The sequence below is a fragment of the Musca vetustissima genome, unplaced genomic scaffold (genome assembly GCF_032173495.1).
Source record: "Musca vetustissima isolate MV318-11 ecotype Yass unplaced genomic scaffold, APGP_CSIRO_Mvet_v1 utg1286, whole genome shotgun sequence".
In the NCBI taxonomy this organism is placed as follows: Eukaryota; Metazoa; Arthropoda; class Insecta; order Diptera; family Muscidae; genus Musca; species Musca vetustissima.
Window position 1 is genome coordinate 142,919 of NW_026880047.1, and position 24,215 is coordinate 167,133.

General features: G+C 34.3%; 3 protein-coding genes across 3 annotated transcripts; 2 read left to right on the forward strand and 1 right to left on the reverse strand.

Moving 5' to 3' along the window:
- The first annotated feature begins 1,315 nt into the window (after positions 1-1,315).
- On the forward strand, positions 1,316-5,617 carry LOC133325371 (protein rolling stone-like). Its single transcript, XM_061534143.1, has 6 exons — positions 1,316-1,387; positions 4,195-4,311; positions 4,381-4,594; positions 4,667-4,768; positions 4,825-5,011; positions 5,434-5,617. Exons 2-6 carry the CDS (start codon positions 4,195-4,197, stop codon positions 5,615-5,617), a joined length of 804 nt encoding a protein of 267 aa, XP_061390127.1. The 5' UTR covers positions 1,316-1,387.
- Positions 5,618-5,737: 120 nt separating this feature from the next.
- LOC133325377 (COP9 signalosome complex subunit 2) lies at positions 5,738-8,966 on the reverse strand. Its single transcript, XM_061534148.1, has 6 exons — positions 8,869-8,966; positions 8,545-8,739; positions 8,356-8,481; positions 7,811-8,292; positions 5,991-6,323; positions 5,738-5,928 (listed from the first exon to the last, which is right to left on the reverse strand). The coding sequence occupies exons 1-6, from the start codon at positions 8,920-8,922 to the stop codon at positions 5,784-5,786; spliced, it is 1,335 nt and encodes a 444-aa protein (XP_061390132.1). The 5' UTR covers positions 8,923-8,966; the 3' UTR covers positions 5,738-5,783.
- Positions 8,967-10,906: 1,940 nt separating this feature from the next.
- Positions 10,907-14,119, forward strand: LOC133325379 (tetraspanin-5). Its single transcript, XM_061534151.1, has 6 exons — positions 10,907-10,999; positions 11,126-11,320; positions 11,385-11,465; positions 11,524-11,802; positions 13,734-13,850; positions 14,033-14,119. Exons 1-6 carry the CDS (start codon positions 10,913-10,915, stop codon positions 14,099-14,101), a joined length of 828 nt encoding a protein of 275 aa, XP_061390135.1. The 5' UTR covers positions 10,907-10,912; the 3' UTR covers positions 14,102-14,119.
- The last annotated feature ends 10,096 nt before the right edge of the window (positions 14,120-24,215 follow it).

Genomic DNA, 24,215 nt, shown 5'->3' on the forward strand with positions numbered 1-24,215 from the left:
TATATTTTGACCTTAATTTTTATAGAAACTGACATTGCAAAAATATTTAATTTTTTGGTTTTGAACACTCGGGACTCAATTTTGCCATTGGGATCATCTTTGAAAAATACGTATTGAAAAATTTAGATTTTAGGGATTATTAAAATTCAGGTTTAATTCAGTTGAGTATTCAAAATAAACTCCTTAGAGTTAACGGATCTGAAACGTATGGCCTGTTTTTCTAAAATAAAGGTTGTGTTTGGTTTTAATATTTAATTTTTTAAATTAAATTCCATTCTTCTATTCCATTCTTATAAAAATAATCAATATAAATTCATAATCCCAATCAATTTTTTTTTTGCATTGTCAAAAGTATTTTCTTCCTACATTTTTTGTTTATAAAATATCCCCATACAACGTCCTTAGCAGTGTTGCAATTACTGAGCATATCAAGCCTATAATTTTTTATAAAATCATTTTTTACTAAAACATAAAATTAAACTGTCAAAATGTGATCCCATCCCCTAGCTGGCATCCACAAGCAAACATTACACTTTCCTTAAAAAAGATCCACTCACAATACACACAACATAAGGATAGGATAAGTATATATCATTATTTGACAGTTCAAGGTCCCAGCGAAACACAAAAGGTTAGAAAAGTTCGAAAAAACAACAACAACAACAAAACGACAACTTTAAATTATTAGTTCAAACTGTACTAAAAACCCAAACGCATATTCAAACACATATCCTGTTTTAAATATTCAATTAAGTTTTTTCGTTTCATTTTTTTTTCTTCAATTATGGGAACTCGAACAGATTGCCTTCTTAAAAGTTGTAAATAAACGGAAATTATTGTTAAATGGCTTGGTAGGGCATGATTGTGAGGGTGACAATATTAAAATATTGATTACATTTATATCACATCTTCCAACCCTCACCTCAAAAATTCATACTCCCACCCTCCTTCCTACACCATTAAAACCGCTAATGAAAAGTGAAAGGTAATCTTTAATATTTGAATGAAAGGAAAATCCAAAAAAATAGAAAATAAATCCAGTAAAGCAACCGTCCAATAGTTGTGGCAATAATCGTAATCTTGTTGTGTGCGGAATAATTGTATTTAACAACTGATAACAATCAATTTATCGGGCCATAGACATTTAACAGTACAACATTTTTTTTAAATATTTTCAATAACAACAACGATAATAATAATTTGCGAGAGAGTAACTACTCCGCCAAAACAAGAAGATAAGAACTCTATTTGATTGACTGGAACTGAGCTGAAAGAAAAAATACCTATTATGGATGTCTTGGCCGGTCGGATATTCTATCAGTTAACTGGCAATAGGCTAAGAGTGAATTGTGGCATATTCTGGGGTGCTGTGTGGGCTATTTTAAAGGTAGCTACATATTGAGAGGAAGAGATAAAAGTATAAAAAAATAATATAAAAAAAATTAAAATCCAAATCCGATTACAAAATGTGGACCCAAAGTGAAAAAATCAAAGGAAATCATATTTTTAATTAATAAAAGCGCTAGCTAAGTTCGATCGGGTCTAGGAAAATATTTTTTCCTACGCCTATACAAGGCGTGGATTTTTAAAAATATTTTAAATAAAATCCGATGAAAATATGTATCGGAGCTATATCTAAATCTGAAACGATTTTCACAAAACTTAGCACACATCATTCTAGACTTAATTCAGTACACTATGCAAAATTTCGTGCAAATCGAAAATATATAGGGACTTTGGTGCACCATTTATATAAAATCGAACCTGAACCGATTTTCTTCAATTTCAATAGGTTTCGTCCTTGGACCAAATAAGTGACTTGTGCCAAATTTCATCCAAATCGGATCATAAATGCAACCTGTACTTTGTTTACAATTTAACATCTACAGACGGTCGGACGGCGGACATGCATAAATCGACAACGAAAGTGTTTCTATGCATATTCTCAAAAGGAACGTCCTGTACAAAAGTGTGGTGAAGGGTATAAAAACCTGACCATAATATTGAATAATAAATTTTACCCGTATATGAGGCCTACCCTAAAAAGTGGTCACATTTGTATAATTTTTTGTAGAATGGTTTGCTACCCATTGAGAATCCGTAATACAAAATTACAGCCAAATCGATTTGAAAAAAGATGGCCAATCTCCCCAAAATACCGAATATTTGGGAGGTACCGTTATATGTGGTAAAGTGATCCAATATTGATAATTTTTGGTTAGGAAGATTTGCTACCTATTGGTAATCCAAAATAGCAAATTACAGACGATTCGGCTGAAAATCGTGCGCCATATACCGAAAAATGTGGGGTTATCGCTATATGGGGTTACCCTGAAACGTGGACCAATTCACTGGCCCCTCAGCTCGTCTGCGGCCCTTCAGCTGGTCTGTGATAGACTCGCTGGCCCCTCAGCTCGTCTGTGATAGACTCAGTGGCCCTTCAGCTTATCTGTGATAGAATCACTGACCCTTCAGCTCGTCTGTGTTCGACTCAGTGGCCCTTCAGCTTATCTGTAATAGACTCACTGGCCTCTCAGCTTGTCTGTGATAGAATCACTGGCCCTTCAGTTCGTCTATGATAGTCTCACTGGCCCTTCAGCTCGTCTGTGATCGACTCACTGGCCTTTCACTTCGTTTGTCATACATTCACTGGCCCCTCAGCTCGTCTGTGATAGACTCACTGGCCCCTCAGCTAGTCCGTGATAGAATCACTGGACCTTGAGTTCGTCTATGATAGACTCACTGGGCCTCTCAGCTCGTCTGTGATAGACTCACTGGCCCTTCAGCTAATGGAGGCCCGTCTGCGATAGACTCACTTGTCCCTCAGAATCACTCGTCCCTCAGCTCGTCTGTGATAGACTCACTGGCCCCTCAGCTCGTGTATGATAGACTCACTGGCCCTTCAGCCTATCTGTGATAGACTCAGTGGCCCTTCAGCTTATCTGCGATAGGCTCACTGGCCCTTCAACCTATCTGTGATAAACTCACTGGCCCCTCAGCTCGTCTGTGATAGAATCACTGACCATTCAGTCAGATCACCAATCAATCAATTTCTGTAGCAGATCTCTTGAAGATTTTCTATCCCTAGAGGACCCCTCAAATTACTTTTGTCCATAGAACAGCTCTCAAAGGCCTTCTATCTACAAAATATTTCTAATAATTATTCTGTAAACAGATGGACCTCTTTTTACTGAATACAATTTAAAATTATTCTTACACAGTAGATCTCGCAACAGCATTTTTTCTATTAAAGACCTCCCTCTCCACAGAAGATCTCTTATAGGTATTCTATGGATCTTTATTTTTCAGAAGGCATCTCAAAGTTATCCATTACACAAAAGATCTCCCAAAAGTTTTATACCTATTAAAGACCGACCTCTCAAAGGTCTTCCAACTACAGAAAATCTCTCATAGGTATTTTGTAGACTTTGATTTACATCTTAAAGTTATTCTTTAAACAGAATATCTCCCAGTAGCCCTCTAACTATAGAAGAAGACCCATTGAAGATTCTCTATCCATTGAAGATGTCATGAAGGTGTCTATACATCAAATGGCAATCTATCTACAAACGAATCCAAAATGGCTTCTGTCCATTGAAAACCTCTCAAAGGCCATCTTTCTACAAAATATCTCTAATATTTATTCTATAATACTTACTTCTATCTACTGAAGATATCTCAATGTTAGATCTCTCAATAGCCTTGTCCCTATTGAAGACCTCTCAAAGGTCTTACATCCACAGAAGATCTCTCATAGGTCTTCGATAGACCTTTATCTACTGAAAGTTCTTCTTTGAAAACCCTTTAGAAAACCCCTCAAATGCCTTCTTTATATACAGAAGATCTCTCAAAGACCTTCTATAGACCTCTCAAAGGTATTATTTTTTGCAGTATACATATTGAAGATTTCCAAAATCGTTTTGATGGGGTCCTTTATAATTTACCAAATGCCTTCTATTTACAAAAGTGACCCCCAAATAACTTATATAGACCCTTAAGGGTATTCTTTCTAAAGTATACCTATTTTAGATTTCCAAAATCGTTGTGAAGAGTGGGGGTTTTTCATAATTTACATAAATAATTCATAAAAAAAATTTCAATTTTTCTTGATATTTTGCACTTTGGATCCCCATGTTTATTATGGTGGTATTGATTATTTTTATAACCCTCCTTTTGAAAATATTCCAATTCCAGATGACCGACAATAAATCTTGTTTGTGTCGTCGCATATTTCATCCAATAGCCAAGGAGTTTCAAAAAGAGAAATTCAGTTTAAATCATAAGCCGGCAGATGATTTTCTCAAGTCCCAGGTAAACATAAAAACTCTAATAAAATAGAAAAAAATATTAATATTATTAATTATTAAAAATTTCTTATAGTGGCAAACCTCCCAAAAATCCTATTTATGGCCGTTATACAGGTGGGGTCTAGCGTTGTGTTTTAGTGTTGGTGTATTGGGTAGTTTAATACAGCAATGGGCCGATGGTAAATGGTTTATTTATCTGACCGATTGGGGTTTTTTGCTGTGTATGTATATCAGTTGGTTCAGTGCTATATTGGTGACCATATATCATTTTCATCCCAGGTATTTTGGTGAGTTGAATTTCTTCAATTTGGGGTTTTTTGGAAGGAAATAATTTTTTTATTTTTGTATATTTTTCCCAGATAATCGAACTAAGGTTTTGAAATTTTATTGGTGTTCCCATTGGTGTGTTTTGGTTGTGGCAACGGTAATCACATTTATGTATTGGTTGTTTATTTATCCCAGTAAGTATTCTGAACTAGATTGAAAAATTTCACCTAATATTCTTTTTTTTCCACAGCGGACAATGCCAATGCCTCGGATTTGTATAATTTATGGGCCCATGGTTTTAATTCAATATTGATGGTCTTGGATCACATGCTGGTTGCATTCCCCACCCGCCTAATGCATTTTGTATATCCTCTGATATTGGGTTTAATTTATGCCATATTTTCATTGATTTATTACTTCGCGGGAGGCGTGGATCCGTAAGTAAAAACATGAATTACAACTTCAATATTGTTTCTGATAAAAAAAATTTAAAATTTGTAAGAAAATCTATATATGTTTTGAATCATATTTAATTTGATTTAATATACCAATGTAATTTGGGGATTTTGAAGACTTCATTGGCAATTCATGTCTATTTTCTAATGGCGGTATGGGTCCTCATAACTCTCCTTAAAAAAAATTTAAAATTCTAATATTTTTAAATAAAAAATAGTTATTCAAATCTTTTCTTATCTTTTTCCCTTCCTATGTATTTTTGTATGCCTTCCTGTCTGTTTTGTAATGTTTGGATGGGTCCTCACACCTCTCCTTAAAATAGATTTAAAATTATAATATTATTTAAATATAAAATAATTAAAATATGTTCTTATCTTTCTTCCTTCCTTTGTATTTTTTACAGAAGCGGAAATCCTTATATCTATGAAATCCTGGATTGGAGTAGCCCTGGCTGGGCCACAGCAATTACTTTCGGATGTATTCTCTTAGTTATAATCTTTAGTTTTCTATTATTTTGTTTATATAAATTACGGCGTTGGATTTATAACAAATGTATTAACTCGAAAGTAACAATAATTAACGCCTAGAAGAGGCTATATTCCAAAAAAATAAAGTTTGGTTTTTCAAATATGACATTTCATGTTTATTGTTGTGTTTTCTTTGTTTCATTTTCTCGTGGATGTTGTTGATTTTCATATTTTTTTTCTACCAGTTTAATGTTGGTAAACAATGCATAGCTAGTGAAGGCCTGTCTCAGGCCATTTTATTGATGACTGCCATTTGTAGAGATTGAATTTGGTTGGACCATTTGTCGATGGCATTATAACGAGATCCTGTACTGTTTTCCTTATCCAATTGTAAAACTTGATTTACTTGATCAATGCGTCCCTGGATGGTACTGAAATAAAAAACATAACATTAAAAAAAATAAATGTAAAAAAGAAAATCCCCCGAACTCACTTGTCTAGTATGCACGACACCAATAGACTCTCAACTTCGGCCGGTTCAATATTCAGTGCATTGGCAATAAATGGTATGGCTATATTTTTATATGGTCGTATTAATTTAATGAGAACCTGTGTGCGTATATTCCTTAGCAGATCTTCAATGTGTTCTCGTATGAAAGGATCAGCCATAATATTGCTACGATTAGTGCGTAATATCGATTCAAATTCATTAATGTCATTATTTTGATAGGATACCACCAAATTGGTCATGGCCAAAATTTCCGGATCATTTTTATAGGGTTTGGCTTCTTGGGAATCGAAGGGATTAATACCGGATTTCATGAGCCTGCAAGAAAAGAAAAAATAAATTAGGAAAATTTTAGGAATATATAAATCGATTAATCCACGCCTTAAAAAATGAATTTTAAAAAATCCAGGCCTTGAAAAATGAATTTTAAAAAATCCACGCCTTAAAAAATGAATTTTAAAAAATCCCGGCCTTGAAAAATGAATTTTAAAAAATCCACGCCTTGAAAAATTAATTTTAAAAAATCTACGCCTTGAAAATGAATTTTAAAAAATCCACGCCTTGAAAAATGAATTTTAAAAAATCCAGGCCTTGAAAAATTAATTTTAAAAAATACACACCTTGAAAAATGAATTTAAAAAAATCCACGCCTTGAAAAATGAATTTAAAAAAATCCACGCCTTGAAAAATTAATTTTAAAAAATCCACGCATTGAAAAACTATTTTTAAAATACCCACGCCTTGAAAAACTATTTTTTAAAAAATCCGCGCCTTGAAAATCTATTTTTAAAAAATCCACGCCTTGAAAAACTATTTTTGAAAAATTATTTTTAAAAAATCCACGCCTTGAAAAATCAATTTTTAAAAAATCCACGCCTTGAAAAATTAATTTTAAAAAATCCACGCCTTGAAAAATACATTTAAAAGAATCCACGCCATAGAAAATTAATTTTAAAAAATCCAGGCCTCTTTGGTAGCTTTGAAAATTATTTTTAAAAAATCCACGCCTCTTTCGTAGCCTTGAAAAATATTTTTAAAAAATCCAGGCCTTGAAAAATTAATTTTAAAAAATCCACGCCTAAGGTTAGGTCATGCTAAAAAAATTAATTTTAAAAAATCCAAGCCCAAGGATAGGCTTTGAAAAATTAATTTTAAAAAATCCACGCCTTGGTAAAGACCTCCAAAAATGAATTTTAAAAAATCCACGCCTTGAAAAATTAATTTAAAAAAATCCACGCCTTGAAAAATGAATTTAAAAAAATCCACGCCTTGAAAAATTAATTTAAAAAAATCCACGCCTTGAAAAATTAATTTTAAAAAATCCACGCATTGAAAAACTATTTTTAAAATACCCACGCCTTGAAAAACTATTTTTTAAAAAATCCGCGCCTTGAAAAACTATTTTTGAAAAATTATTTTTAAAAAATCCACGCCTTGAAAAATCAATTTTTAAAAAATCCACGCCTTGAAAAATTAATTTTAAAAAATCCACGCCTTGAAAAATTAATTTTAAACAATGCACAACTATAGATAGGCCTTGGAAATTTAATTTTAAACAATGCACGCCTATAGATAGGCCTTGAAAATTTAATTTAAAAAAATCCACGCCTATAGGTAGCCTTTAAAATATTAACGCCTACTGAAGTTCTTAAATTATTCGAGATCTGCTGAAGATATTCTATTCATAGAAGACCTTCTGAAGGTATTTGATATGCGAAAGGAATATTAAAAGACCTCATGATCATCATTAGTGGATACAAAGGAGACCCTACACCCTAACTTTAAAAATTTAATTGAATACTCACATATTTGCCAATACCAAATATTTCAGGCACGTTGTACGTCTCGGCGAACCCGATTCATCGTAATTTTTAAATGCCTCAAAGAAATCGGTATGGGCCTTTTCAAATTCACCCTCACGCAAATGCATTTTACCGCCACATTCGCGAATAACACCCATAATCAGCGGATGTGGGATTGCCGATTTAATGTGCAGTGATTGTTCGTAAAGGGCCTTCAGCTTTTTGTTATTCTTTTGGACGGTATACATTTGTATTTCCAAGGCGTATATTTCCAAAAGTTGTGTACCCTTTTTCAAATCATCTTCACCGTCATCCGTTTGGCAAGACAAATGTAATTGTTTCAGGATTTTTTGTAATTTTCCAAACTCGTTGCGATCGAAATACAATTTTCCCAGTTTCGTATTTGTCTTAAACCACAGGCGATCGTTTTTTGCATCCTTTAAGGCTTCCAAGGTGGTTTCATAAAAGTTTTGTAAAAGTTCCATCTAGAAGAGAGAAAATAAACTGAATTATTTTTTTTCTAAAAAATAAAATATTTACAACAATACATTTTTCGATGTGGATATATAATCTAATATAGAATTGATGGACTTTTCCGAGTGGTTGCGTGTCACGGCACTCTTGATGTAGGTCAATAATTGTTTATAGCGCACCATCATCTCTTCATAGTTGTTCTGCAAAGAAAACACACATTACATAGTTGGATTTCCAATTAATTAATACCTTCCACTACCCACCAGTTTAAAATTAATTTTTATCATTTGCTTTAAGGCCTTAAAACCCCACTCCCCCTTTTCGCCATTCTCTAGGTCCAACACCTTTTGAAAGGAGGCCAATGCCGCCTTGGGATCATCTTCCTTTAATGATTTACTATTGTAATATTGATTTTCCAGATCAACGTCCGGCTCGGAATTACTATCTTCCGAATATTCCTGCAAGAACACACACAAAAACAACAACAATAATAAGCAAACAAATCAAGAAGTGTCATTCTAGAAGTGGCTGGTGCATTAGCCGGCTTTATCTCGAGGCAACCGGGATCTGTTGCATGTAAATCTTACCAATCCATAATCTTCATCATCTTCGCACATAAAATCATCATCGTTATCCGACATTCTGATATTTAGTTCTAAATTGCTTTATAATAGAACAGAAAAAATAAAATTCCTTGCAAAAATTTCGTTTTTAGCAAAGTCGATTATTTTTCTAAAGTAATCGATAACAGAGTTCTTTGTCGGCGCCTCGCTTCATTTCTAACGGCGTTAACTTTGCTTTCTCTTGCAAAGGTGGCTGCCACAATGAAGGCGTATGGCAAGGGCGCACTATTAATTGACAATTCATGGCAACACGCCAATTATTTAATTTTTTGGATTTTGTTGTTGTAATAGGTTGGCAGCTGCCTAAATTTCTTCCTGCAGACATCAATAAAAAAATTAAAGGACATTTCTAATAATTTCTTTTGCAAAACGGAATGTATAGTCGGGGAAATGATGTTACATCTTTCTTTTAAAGAAGAGCACACTATAATTTTGGACTGTCAGCAATTTTATCTCTACTGACTCTCCAACAACCCTGAATATTTTCGTGGTTGCTTTATGAATGAAGAACATAAGAGGCCACACTTTCAAACAAGCACAATTTGATCGAGTGTGTCACTCAAAAGTAATAGTGTGTACACCGCTTAAGTCCTTTTAATTTTTGGTACTTATGGACATTAATACTTTACTAAATTCAAAGATGGGCCCTATCAGTTCTCTTCATTCGACATTTTGCTAATAAAGGGTACACTTTTTTGGGAAATTGTTCATATAATAGTACGTTTACATTGTACCGAATTTATTAAATCTAGTAGTTCTAAATTGTCTACTCCTTTGCAAATATGTCAAATAAATCCTCATAGATCAGGTTAACACACCAAAAAGTTGTAATTTAAATACCATTTAATATGGATTGTGTATTTAAACCGAAAAAAGTAAGTTACAATTATATTGCAGCTACCCGGTAACATGGACCAATTTTTGGTGGGTATATTTTCTATTCATTGAGAATCCAAAATATGAACTCCAAAATATCGAAATTTGGCATGCAGTTTTATATGGGGGCTACCCTAAAAAGTAGATCAATGTTTAGAATCTTAAAGGTCGTTTACATTTAACCGGATTTGGTTAACCCAGTGGGTTTAAATTTTAAATTCCTTTGAATATATGCCAAATAAATCCTCATAAAGTAGGTTAACCCGGTAAAAAGTTATAATGTAAATGCCGTATTAGGTAGTGATATTTGATACTGTATTAGATACCGAAAAACAGCTGATTAAGTCTAAAAAGGTGTCCAGAAACTTAACAATACCGATTCTGCCCTGAAACATAGGCCAACATTGATAATTTTTGGGTATATCGAGGCTACGCTAAAACATGGACTGATATATCTCATTTTCAATACCACACATCCTAGGAGTAATATCAATGTATGTGCAAAATTTCAAAGATCTATCTTCAATATTGCGAGCTTTATCGTCATTTCAACAGTGAGACGGACATGACAAATCTCGATTTTAGAATTTTATTCTGATCAAGAATATACCTTATGGCCAATTGGATATTAGCTGCCTCCCAAATTTTCTGTCAAAATCTATTATTTTGAATTTGCTTCCATTAAGAAAACGTAAACCAAATCTATATTTTGTCATCCGACTTGAGAAAAAACAGCTGACTTTTGCTTACTTATGACATTATTAATAAATCTTGATCAGACAAAGTTTATTAAAAAACTTTTAACGGCGTCTGAAATCAACTGTGTGGCTTTGCTGACGTTTATTGTTATTCGACTTTATTGTTTCGACTTTCATTTAAGCTTTATCTTCAAGTTTTCCTTCGTCTTGTAATTCGTAACGTTTGGAACGCGTTCAGTTTTGATTAGGTTGTCAGAGAAAAACCAATTGCTTTCATTGTCATTATCCCCAAATGTTTTATTAAACAAATATAAAAGATTGTGCAAAAAATTCTTCCATTTACATTCCATAAGCAAAATATAACCTTTAGGAATCTCCAACCCATAAACAACAACAAAAATAAATCAAATATTGATAGTAGTAATAATAATAAAATGCCTGTGCGAAAATATCGTCATGAAACTCGAGAAGTCAGTTGTTGTATGAAATATTTGTTGTTTGTGTGTAACACATTGCTATGGGTAGGTTGACTATCGGTGGGGTGCTGCTTTGTTGGCTTTGTTGTGTGCGGAGTGGAGTACCTGTGCAAAAAATGTTGTGTGTTGGTGTCACGTAAAAGTTGTCTTTTTGTTAATTTTGTCTTGCAGATGACGGGTCTAATCATTTTGGCTGCTGGTGTCTGGGCCTGGAATGAAAAAGATGCTTTTAGCAATCAATTTAAGCTGACGCTGCTGGTCTTAGATCCTGCCTTTGTTTTGATTTGTACGGGTAGTGTGGCATTTCTGATTGGATTTACGGGCAGTGTTGGAGCCTTAAGGGAAAACACCTGTTTGCTGGGGACGGTAAGGAAATAAAAGATATATTTTTTATAATAAATAAAAACTAATCATTTGTCTGGTATTTTAGTTTATAATGCTAATGTGTGTCCTGTTGATTGTGGAAGTGTGTTTCGGGGTCCTGTATTTAGTACTCAAGGATAAAGGCTGGGTAAGTATTGGCGAATAATTAAATTGCCAAACATTTTAAATATTGTTTTTGTTTTCAGATTAAAGACCAAGCCACCGAAGGTCTGCGTGCCTTCATCATCCACTATCGCGAAGATCCCGATCAACAAAATCTCATCGATTGGATCCAAGAAGATTGGCTCCAATGCTGCGGTATTGAGGGTCCCAAAGATTGGGATAGTAATAATTATTTCAATTGTTCGTCGAGTGCCATTGGCAGTCGTGAGGCATGTGGTGTTCCATTTTCATGCTGCCGTCGTCAACCCCATGAGCTGATTAAGAATAAGCAATGTGGCTATGATGTACGCAAGGAAGGCTATGTAAGTTGAGACTATTTTTTTTAATCAGACTAATTTGGAATAATTCTAATTAGAATCCGTGAATGTATGAATTGGTTTAAAAGTGAGTTAGTGGCGGCAAATTGGAAAACGATCATGAGTAATGCAACAAGTGATAAATAAAATGTTCCGAACGGAGATTAATTTGCTGTATGACTTTTAAGTTTTTATACCATGGATCCATGGAGAGTATGACAAGTTTGGCACAGAGTTTTCACTTATTTTAGAGTAATGCCAACAGGGATGGACTGTGACTTATTCGGCAGGGTTAATTGTCTATGATCCCGAGATCGACGTGTCGAAAATAGCTCCGTTAAAAAACCATTTCCTAAGTCTGTCACATATTTCCTAAAGTGCTCTCCTAGACGCTGAGTTAATCGACCTCGTGTCCATCAGTGTTTCACGGTTTGCAGTCCGGATACCGACTTTATTCGAATGGAGCCTTGTTGATACCGAAATATTATTGTCAACATATTATTCAGGATCCGTTGGCAAGTCCTTAACATGATGTGAGGAAATGCCATGGAAGTGTTTATAAAACACCCTCGAAATTTGTTGATGCGGTTGCCTTGCCACCCTCAGTCTCGATAGGCGCAGAATCAAAAATAACTTTAACCTCCTCATCGACCAGTGCTAACGTTTAAATGGGTTATTCTTTAAACCCCATATCATCGAGAGTTATGGTCCCAATCCCATCCCAGAGTATGCCAGAGTATTTTTTAAGTATCCATAAGGCGTGGATAAAAGAATTCTTTCTGCTCCAAGTGAACCCCAAATTTATTAGCATCAATCAGGTCCTTCGAATTGGTCACTGAATGATGAGAAATCCTTAACACCATCTTTTATTGTGAAAAAAACAAGACTGGCATTGAAGGGGACGGCCCCAAGCAACCAAATGTGTCAATGCTGATGTAGTGTCCGACAAGAAAATTTACCGGGTTGTAATTAACTTCTGCATACGGTTTTATCGAGCGGAGCAGGGATTCGACAATTGTTTCAGCTCCAAATGACCCTCAATTTAATTTAGAAGTTCTCATGGAACTATCCGAATGATATTGCGAAGGACTTGTCGATCGAAGGAATACCGTCGTCTTGTTGAGAATGTAGCTCAAATTTACTATCCAACGGTGGAGACAACTCTGAATAGCCCAAAAAGGAAAAAATTCTTGGCACCACCTACCATTGTCAAAGGCAAGGGAGTGTCTATGTCGGCAAGAAGGACAGCACAGAATAAAAAGACTCCAGAAAGGTTCATGGACACCTTTATGGAGTCTTTTTGTCTGTGCCACAACCCCCTTCTGAGCAACAAAACAACATACCTGCGTAACCCCAGAATTAGGATTATAATTCTCCACTGCATTTTATATTTATATAGTTTGTATATCCTGACATATTTTCTGCCCTACTCACTTTTAAACAGAAATAATAATTTTAAAATCATAGCTAAACTTTATTTATTATTTTAAAATCTCCACAAAACATGCTAACGTCTAAAAAAAATGGCCCCATCGATACTACAGCCTGTCGATAGACACATTTATGAACGTGGGTGTTTAAGGGCCGGCGAGGAATTTCTGGAAATGCACATTGTTTCCATATGGATATATATAATGGTGACGGTGTTTTGTCAGGTTAAGAATTAAATATTAAAACAAAAAATAAATACTTTAGATTTCGAATTTTAGTTAAAATTTTGTTATTGTTTATTAAATAATTTATATATTTTTTAAATAATTAATAATTTTAATACATACTTTAGGTTTTAAATTTTAGTTAATTTTTTGTTATAGTTATTAAATAATTTTTATATATATTTTTAATTATAAATATTATTTCTTTAATATATTTTATGATTTTATTTTATTTTTTATTTATGATTTTATTTGATTTTTTATTTCTTTTTTTCTGTTTAGAGTTTTGAAATTGCCAAAATAATTTACGATAAGGGCTGTGTTCAAGCCGGCGAAGAATGGATGGAAAGAAATTTGATTTTAATTTCGACCAGTGCAATTATAGCAATTTTCTTTCAGGTTTGTTTTTTAATATTTATTTTTTAATTTAAAGAGTTTTTAATTAGTCATATTTTTATTATTATTTTGTTAGGTTTTTTAAATCTATTTTGTTTTTAATTTATTCTGTATTATTATAAGAAAAATTCATTTGAAATATCATATCAAAAATATTTTTACTGGTCTATTTATTCCTCTTACAGATTTTATTTGTCATATTCACACAAAATCTTCGTGCAGATATTAATGCACAAAAATCTAAATGGCACTGACAATTGACCAATGGCGTCAGCGTCCCCTAAGAAAGGCTTGCAGCGGTTTAAAAGGGCGTTAAGAAAAAACACAACAACAGCAGCACAATCAAACAAGGGATTTCGATTATAAGAAAAGGTTACTTCTTATCACAAAACGACGGGGTAACTTTTTTACTTCTCATGCTAGAAGCTAATGTAAAGAAAAAAATCTGTTACTGAGTATGTAAGCAAAATTTATGAATTATTTTTCTCAAATAGAATTACGTTGCCAACTTTTTGATAAATCTAATGACACAAAAAATGAAAAGAAAACTCTCCCCCAAGTGAATGAAAAAAAGAATATACACATATACATATATTTTACTATGCATATTTATACTATTTACCTGTATCTTTGTTCTTTTCAAATTTGTGTACCTTAAATGCAACTATGAAACTATTAATATTAACAGTAAGTGTGCGGGTAATTGAAGGCTTGAGAGTTTCGATGTGTGGCTGTTAGAAAAAAATCTCAAATATTTTTTTTCGGAATATATATTTCCATTTCGACGGCATTTATGTACTTAAGCACTGGAAAAAAGTGTTGACATTTTAATAGTATAATGTAATTAACCTTTTTAAAATTATTTATATATTTATTTACTATCCAAGGTTTTCGTTTTTAAATTTTATAAGGATGCTGAGATGATTTTAAGATGAAATTAATCGTTAGGTGGATTTCTTTGACAAAGGGCAAAAATTGTATTACAGTGGAACATGCAAATAATATCAGTATAATCTGAACAGCTATGTAAATCTCAGTCCTAAAAATATAAGTTGAAGACCATTAAATCTAACTATTCTTAATTAAATATCGATCTATGACTGGACTTAGACTCCATCGAAGAGCACACATGCGTTGGATGAGCACGTAATCTATTTAAGGTTACCAAATTTAACTTCATTCGACTATACAACTGGACGTGATGAATGGTTAAGGGCAATTCCACTTTTGTTATCAGAAACAAAGACTCTTTATACCTTACTCCAATGAAGCATCGGATAAGTTATTTAGTTGCCGATCATCAACATGGGTTCCGCAAATAACACAACAAAGTCGAGAACACTTCCCTCCTGTCCAATCCGGAATAAGAACTCAAAAAGTAGAATCCTCCTCTGAACTCGATAAGTCGACTGACTTTAATGCAGCTGACCTATACAATCGCAGCGATAAAAATATTTACCGGATAGCAGTTAACTTCTGCCACCATCAAGAGGAATAATAATTTGAATCTCAAATTTATATAGAAGTTCCTACAGAACTATCCGAATGATATTGCAAATGACTTTTTGATTGAAAGAATTCAGACATCGCCTTTGAAGGTGGCTCTCCTTAACACCCCAGCGACTTAATATAGGCGATAGAGAATTATCAGGAGAAAAGGGGAGAAGAGAAACGTATTTTCTGACAAAAGAAGAAAAAACAAGACAAACGTGAGTGTGAGCAAATCGAGATGTACAGGAGTCAGAATGAATTCCGGAAATTTTATCAACGAGTAAAACACCAAACGGATTGCTTTTGTGCAGGCACATCTTCCTGTACAAATGAAGAAAGGCACCTTTTGACAGATACAGACAGCGTGCTAAGGATCTGGAAGGAGCATTTTGAAAAGCTTCTGGTATCATATAGTAGCGGTGAAGAGGATACCCCAGAACCAATAATAGGTAACGGTATGGAGTGCATACCACTTAGCCAAGATGAGGTCAGAATTGACCATTGACCAGATTTTCACTCTGCGCCAAATCCTAGAAAATACCCACAAAAAACACATCGACACATATCACCTATTCGTTGACTATAAAGCCGTATTTGACAGCCCTATCCGTTCAGAGGTGTACAAAGCCATGTCTGCGTTTGACATTCCTGCAAAATTAATTCGGCTATGCAGGACAACTTTAACTGTTACAAAATCAGCAGTTAAAGTCGGAAAGGACCTCTCGGAGCCCTTTAATGCCGAACGAGGTTTCGTATAAGATGACAGTTTGTCGTGTGACCTTTTTAACATCCTGCTGTAAAAGGTCATACGAGACGCAAAGGTGAACAGAAATGGCACTCTGTACAACAAACAACACATGTTACTCGCCTACGCCGATGACATCAATATTATGGGTCGAACAATGCGAGCGGTAACAGCCACCTTTGAACAAATTGAGAAGGAGTCTGCCAAAGTGGGTTTGGCAGTAAATGGCGAGAAAACCAAGCTGATGGTATCAACGCGCAAGACTTCCAGTAGACTCTGACCAACTGTTGAACTTGAGAACTACAGCTTCGAGGAAGTTAAAGATTTTATATACCTTGGTACCGCCATAAATAAAACGAATGACATCAGTTTTGAAATTCGGAGAAGGATTGTGATGGCCAACAGATGCTACTATGGTCTAAGTAAGCGGTTTAGAAACAAGGCCACCGTCCGCCAGACCAAAATCACACTTTACAAGACGCTGACACTACCCGTGCTGTTATATGGATCTGAAGAATGGGTAATTGCGCAATGGCTAGTCCATGTTGTGCGAATGAATGAGAAGGCTCTAGGTTAAAAGGCGAGCCTACTGATGGTTCCCGTAGAAGGGGAGGGTCACGAATCAAATGGAAAGACCAAGTGAAAAACAACATCTTGGAACGTGGTATTTCAAATTGGAGGAGATGCGCACAAGACCGACGTGCTTGGAAATCTTTTTTAAGCTCGGTTAATAGAACAACCGTTCTGTAAAAAGCCAGCTAAGTAAGTAAGTAACATCCATAAAAGCTGCTCGAAAAATATTTTTAAAAAATCCACGAATATTATTATTTCTGGAAAATTATTTTTAAAAAAATCCAAACCTATAACCAAGTACGTATTGTTACAAAAACTACAATGTTGCCAAATCAAAAACTTGTTTCCAATATGTTTTAAGTTCAAAAAAGGCCATTAAGAAACCCTTAGGAGTTCAATGTCGTGTTTTTAGAATCTCCTTACCGAATACTCACTGCCCAATTTTATTTATATTTATTATCATATTTATAGAAAATACCTATTACTGCCAATATAGTATAATCCTTATTATTGAATCTCAAATAAGCCACTCACACCCACAAAACAACTCAAGCCTTCAAAAGCCGCAAATTAAATCAACAAAACCTGTTAACGCGCCTATCATAACTAAGCTTTATATTTAAGTCAAATCTATATATAAAAAAATACTTTCCAAGTCAAGTCTTTTTGCTACAAATTTGTTTTTTTGTTGTAAATTTTTGTCAATACCTAAATATTTTTCATTTCCAATTTGCAAATTAATCTTGAAATGCAGCTGTGATATAAGAAAACAAAACATAAAGACAACTACTATCTGTTTCTGTTTATTTTAGAACTATCTTGCAATTATAATAAAATGAAGGAAAATAAATAACTGAAAAGAAAAAATTAACTTAGAAGGGAAAGTAAGCTAATCAAAAAAAGTCTAGGAAGTAAAATAAAAAAAAAATAATAATTAAATAATAATTTATATCATTACAAAGCTAAGCAAAAATCACTCACATACACTAAAAATCTTGTCATATACAATTTATATATATTTCAATTCAACAAGTCAAATATGTATTTACAATTTATAATATAATTATTTTATAGATATAATTAATTTTTGTGTGGCAAATCTTATAGTTTTTTTTATTGTATTTTTATATAAAGAATTTATTGAACCATGTACTGGATGGAGGAGTATTGTAAATCAAAGGCTTTTTGTTGTAACAAAAACAAATCAGTGATTTAAAACCTCTTGGAATCTCCACCACATGACTGTATCTATCTAATCATGATTACGAAACAAAAACAAAACAAATCACAAGTCTTTCCAATATAAAAAAATTAATAATAACTCAAAACTTTTATTTTCAAAATCTTCGGATCAGTGAGAGCATAAAAAAATTAAAGAAAACATATTGGGATCTTTTTAATATCTTACTCTACAATTTCAATTATAATATTAAGGATTTTTTGATTATTTCCTATCACTCCACTTTGTGTTATAGATTTTTGTATTTAGTGCCAACCGATAATTTTAAATATTAAGCAGTTCATTACTATTTCCGATCACTCCAGCTTGAGTTATACATCTTTCTATTTAATCCTAACCGAAGATTTTGAAAATTAATTAAAACAACAATTGATTTTATTTGTTATAATTTTAATTAGATATAATTAAATTTTAAATAATGCAAAAAATAAATATTAATAATTAAAAATATGTAAAAAATTATTTTTAAAAATTTTAATGTTATATATGATAATTTTTTAGTATAAAATATTGTAATATAAGTGCACAATTTTTTGAAATTTTTGAAATTAATTTGCAAATATTGCTTTAAAAAATATTAACAAAAAATACGTATTTAAAATATAGTTTTTGGAAATCAACCACAGATATTTTCGGGAAGAAAAAATGTGAAGAAATATCATTTCTTAGATTTTCTTTTTCCTGTGTAGACAGTATACAATAAATCTTTTTGCCAAAATTTTCAAAATTAGTTTATTAAATATTACAATTTACAATAAATATTCAGTATCGAGCCTCTCAGTTCATCTCATCATTGATTCAGTCAATTTTGTCTAGCCTTCTATTGATTTTTTTATTTTGCCTATATTTTTTCACACAATTTATTATCTCAACATTCCAGTGAAAGGTCAGTGAACTTTTTTTTTTATCATTAAAGAAATAATTCTTCCAAAATTAGTTTTAAAAATTAAATAAATAATCTCCTTAATTCTTTATAATTATAGTCTATTTTCTTATAAGAATGCAGCTTTGTATATTCCCATGTGTATATTGTATGTTAAATATATTTTTGCGAACAATTTTAAAAATAATATTAAAAAAATAACACATAAAATTAATAAAAATAATATTTTTCCATTGTATTGCCAAGTGTTGATTTTTATACCATTGGAGTATAAAAAATAAATTGTATCAATTAAGTCAAAATAAAGCCAATAATGCTAATAAGAAACAAAAATGTGTGTATTATTTAGTTTGTATTATATATATATATATATATTTATATACATACAATTAATTATTATTATTAATCATTTCAATAGATTCCATGTTCTATTGCAGGCTAATGGAGGAAGCTTTGTTAAGTGTCCTTTACGGCTACTTACGGAGATATCCAAATTCATTCCGGCCAACCCCGTCCACTCTCTTAGGGCAGATTCATCCTGACATCTCTGGCTCAGGAATGCAAACAACGAGACTAATGGATACTACAAATTTACTTCGAACACTTACACCCATCACATCATTAGCAGACCGGCTTGGAGGCCGAGGTAGCCGACCACCCAACCATGATCATACTTTCCATGTCCTTTTTGGATGACCCCCCTCATGCAACACCACTCACCTCATCTTCCTCATTTCCTTTGTGCCAGATCAGTGAGGATTTCAAAATTGGACCATGTCGACTGATATTGGCCTAAGAGACTGTATTTTAATTGATCCCAATCGCGGACTCTATGGGTCTTTTGGAATAACAGTACCATGATTCAGCTCTGACAATAGCAGTGAAAAATCTCGTATGTTTTCTGTCCATGGGATATCATATTTTTGGTAGTATTCTAATCGATAGATGAATCCTTCGACACCTAACCCATTTTGGCTTTCATAAAAGGCACTAAATTAAATTCCCTCCTCTGTTCTCCCATGGTGGGTCTAATTTGCGGAGCAGTGGCATTGGCAGAATGTGCCGTAGGCGTTGTTGGGTTTGGTTGGAAATGATCGAACATCGGCTCTGTCGATGCGCCGTGTTTATAAACAGAAGGCATCTAAGTTTTGTGGACAGGTGAGAGAGTTCCCAATTTTATTTACAACTTTGTCCAAAAATTTATCATGGCTGGGTTACAAACTCTAACCCCTACCTTCTCCCTGGCTGGGATACAAACCCTAATCCCTACCTCTCCCTAATTTGTGATTTTTGTGGACAGGTGAGTTCCCAATTTTATTTACAACTTTGTCCAAAAATTTATCATGGCTGGGTTACAAACTCTAACCCCTACCTTCTCCCTGGCTGGGATACAAACCCTAATCCCTACCTCTCCCTAATTTGTGATTTTTGTGGAGAGGTGAGTTCCCAATTTTATTTACAACTTTGTCCAAAAATTTATCATGGCTGGGTAACAAACCCTAACCCCTACCTCTCCCTAATTTGTGATTTTTATGGACAGGTGAGTTCCCAATTTTATTTACAACTTTGTCCAAAAATTTATCATGGCTGGGTAACAAACCCTAACCCCTACCTCTCCCTAATTTGTGATTTTTATGGACAGGTGAGTTCCCAATTTTATTTACAACTTTGTCCAAAAATTTATCATGGCTGGGTTATAAACCCTAACCCCTACCTTCTCCCTGGCTGGGATACAAACCCTAACCCCTACCTCTCCCTTCACATTTTATCTTTTCTATTTTTACAAAATCTTTTAAGAAGATCACAATGGTGGACCATAAGTCTACGAGTGGAACGAAATTACAAGACTCTATATAATCCTAACGGAATGAATCTCTACGGCTCAACTGAATAGCAGATGTGGCAAATGAGTTTCAGATCTTCAAATGAAATAACTGACTTTGTCAAGACTATGGCAGCGACACGAAATCAATGCATCTACCCTACAAACATCCCAAGTCTCTGGGAGTCATATTTGATAGCCTTTACAAATAGTTTGATCACGATCCGGGGCAATATTTGAGGAACAGGTCATGAAGCCTTGTTGGAAACCAACCTATAAAGCGAGACACAATTCTTACAGATCAACATGATTAAATTAAATTCACAGAGATGGAGTTGAGGACATAATTCAAGAATACGGAGAAATTACCCGTCATCGCTGGCAGCAGAATAGCAGCAAATATATCGGCAAATTAGGCTTCATTTTGTTGAGGTATTTTCTTTTAAGGGAATAGTGGAAAAGCAGAGCGATGGACTTCAGATGAGGAAGTAGAAGATCTTCACCTCGGCGGTCTTGTCGCAAAGTTCGCTACCGATACTGCTGGAGAACAGTACTTGAGGAGGAACAAGGGTGAATTGTTTTATGGGATGAGGAAACTTCAATTCCGTCTCTCGCCAATAAAACAAGAAACATATGGCATCAAGCGCTAAATGTGGTTCAGATAAATATGCATCACTGTAGAGCAGCAGCAGCTACTGAGCTGATTCTCACCCTCTCTTCCTCGAATACCGCATCGCGCTGATATGACGACAGTCAGACTAGGTAGGGGTAACTCGAGGCTCCTAATACTCACTCGGATCTGAGGTAAGCTATGTATTGGAGGCAATGAGCAGCACTGGTGACATAATCATTAGATGTGATGACAATGCACATCACTTCCTCTGGAGAAGCAGTGACACCAATCCAAGAGGCGAGTCCATTTTTTTATTTTATACTTAGTTATAATCTTAGAATATGTAATAGAGGCAATACAGCAACGTTCGTTAATAGATTGAGACGTGAAGTCATCGACATAACCCTCACTAACATGGACGACTGTCTGTAGACCGATTAGCATCTCTTCCTTTCTACTCAAGACACAAGAAAGGTCACTAGACCTCGAAATTAGGACAAACATAATTTCGAACAAATCCTACATCAAAGACAAATCTGTGGAACCTGCCTTACACGAGGTGGTCGGACAAATCGATAAGAATATGGAGAATTCCGGTTACACATTGCTTGTTTTCCTTGATATGGAAGGACCCTTCGATATTGTTAAGTAGGAAGCTATCTATTTTGCTCTGGAATGCTCAGATGCCTCTTCTCTCATAACGGAATAGATTGATAGAATGCTGGAAAGCAGAATTATCTATTCATTTATTGGAGAGAGTTCCGTAAGGAAATCTGTCAAAAGAGGAACACCACAGCAGGGAGTAATATATCCTATACAATGGCTTCTTGTCATACATTAGATACAGATGAAATTGATCATCTTAAGATAAAGGTTGTAGCCTATGCCGAAGTTGTAGTCTTGTTAGTCATTGGAAAATTTCTGCCTACTATTTTTGATACACAGGGTGCCCTATCAATTTTGTCCAGTTGGTCCCAGGCCAATGGTGTTGGAGTAAACCCCACGAACACAGAAATTGTACTCTTCGCTAAGAAACGTATGATTCCAAATTTCCGTCTGCAACGTCGGGGAGGAGTAACCAAAACCCAGGTCAATTGTCTTGGAGTAAACCACACGAAGGCAGAAATGGTACTCTTCACTAAGAAGCGTAAGATCTCAAACTTCTGTCTGCAATCTCTGCGTGGAGTAACCATAAATCTCCCCTTAGCGCACCTGGAGGCAGGAAAACTATCTGATCTGAGTCCTCACTTCGTACAACTAATCTACTGCTGTCTCATAGTAGAGATAAGAACCACTGAAGGATTAGATCACGCACTTCCAAATGGGATATTAATGAAGTGGATTATTGCCGCTTATGTGAGGATGAGGAAGAGCTGGAAACAATTGAACATATACTCTGTAGATGTTCATCGCTAAGTAGCAAAAGACTTCGACTGTTTGGCAAATATGAATTTGACACTCTAAGATTCTTCTCCGGAATAGATCCCAAAAAGATCTTTAGCTGTGTTAAAATCCTGACATGGCTAAACTTCTAAACTCTATAACTTCAATTGCACTCCCTTCCGCTTTTTTCTTACCCTCTTTTTTATGGTAACTAGGATGAGCATAATGGACAAATGTTTCCGAGTGATATGGCTGCTAATAGTTGTTGTACATAATTTAATCTAACCTAAAGCGGCGATTGTCTTGCCCTTACATCGATACAACAATATGGATGTAAATAGGTCAAACGGTACATTAGAGAACCCCTAGATATAGTAGCAGTAAAATGCAATTGTTTAGATAAACGAGAGTGAAGTTGGTACAGCCACCTCAATTCGTATTGGGCCCGAGTTGACAACACGATATCAGACACATGCCCTGCATTTGGACTACAACCTCACGATACGCTGCTTCTTTTCAACCAACCTCCTAATCCCACTCATATGTCCGGAATTAAGTACAACAAATATGCATATAGTTTATACAACAACAACTCTCCCACAGCTCGAACCCTGCATGGCAATTTCAAAATCCGCATCTCAGTATTTCATCAAGCTCCGATTTATTAGCAAGGCTTAAGACGCTATAGCTAGATCGCAAGATTATATTGTAAAAAGGGCTAAAGAGAAATAGGTGGTGGTTAACTGATTTGAGGTGATTCGGAATGTGAACTGTACCACAAGAAGTTATTGACTAAATTCAAGGGACCCTATGTGATTCATAAGATGTTGCCCAAGTAGCGATACGTTATAAAATATATTCAGTATTATCAAATTAGGCAAATTCCTTATGATGGTGTAATAGAAGCATGCAATACTTTGGAAAACCGACGACTCTGGTATGGTCACTCAAGGCTATTCTGCTTTGTAGTAGTTTTGATTAGGTTTAAAGGTCTAGTTGCTTCCAGTAATTTGTTACCTTTAAAACCAGCCATTGGGCTGGTAAGTGTAATCTAAGGAAGTATTTTTCAGGGTAAAAATTTTTGTTTTTGTTTATGACATTTTTTGCAGGTGTATCGCAAAGATGTTGCATTGTTTTGATTTTTATTTTCAATTGTCTCTCTCTATCCACCTATCTTATCAGTATTCCAAGTTTAGTACCCATAATACTCCTAATAAGTGCACACTTCAAGTATCTTCAGAAAGAAACAGAAAAAAAAAAACAAAACAATAACCAATACAAAAATGAGTATTCTTAATATAGAAGTTGACTTTGATTTAGTAGAGGTCTTACGAACCAAAAATCGCTTTAGTAGTCACTTTGTAATTGAACATTTTAAACACGGCAGTTAACCTCCGGGGGCCACTAAGCTCACATGAACTTATTGTATTGTGTGATATTTCATTAGTGCGCGTGTGTGTGTGCGAGATTTCCTATAACGATTTCTGAAGAAGCCATAACTAGAAGCTAGACAAACTAAACACACAATTTAAGCTTCGCATTAATTAACTAAGTTTAAAGCTTTTCTTCTTCTTCTTGCTACTAAGCCATTGAAAGAGTGTTTCGCTTTCGATGTCAA

Excerpts from the sequence above, each read along its gene's own strand:
- LOC133325371 (XM_061534143.1), top strand. The coding sequence starts at position 4,195 with ATGACCGACAATAAATCTTGTTTGTGTCGTCGCATATTTCATCCAATA. Across the intron at positions 4,769-4,824 it reads TTGGTTGTTTATTTATCCCA|CGGACAATGCCAATGCCTCG; the intron begins GTAAGTATTCTG and ends TTTTTTCCACAG. Across the intron at positions 5,012-5,433 it reads TTCGCGGGAGGCGTGGATCC|AAGCGGAAATCCTTATATCT; the intron begins GTAAGTAAAAAC and ends TATTTTTTACAG.
- LOC133325377 (XM_061534148.1), bottom strand. The coding sequence starts at position 8,922 with ATGTCGGATAACGATGATGATTTTATGTGCGAAGATGATGAAGATTAT. Across the intron at positions 8,482-8,544 it reads TAAAAATTAATTTTAAACTG|AACAACTATGAAGAGATGAT; the intron begins GTGGGTAGTGGA and ends TTTTCTTTGCAG. Across the intron at positions 5,929-5,990 it reads GTGTCGTGCATACTAGACAA|TACCATCCAGGGACGCATTG; the intron begins GTGAGTTCGGGG and ends TTTTTATTTCAG.
- LOC133325379 (XM_061534151.1), top strand. The coding sequence starts at position 10,913 with ATGCCTGTGCGAAAATATCGTCATGAAACTCGAGAAGTCAGTTGTTGT. Across the intron at positions 11,466-11,523 it reads TACTCAAGGATAAAGGCTGG|ATTAAAGACCAAGCCACCGA; the intron begins GTAAGTATTGGC and ends TTTTGTTTTCAG. Across the intron at positions 13,851-14,032 it reads TTATAGCAATTTTCTTTCAG|ATTTTATTTGTCATATTCAC; the intron begins GTTTGTTTTTTA and ends TTCCTCTTACAG.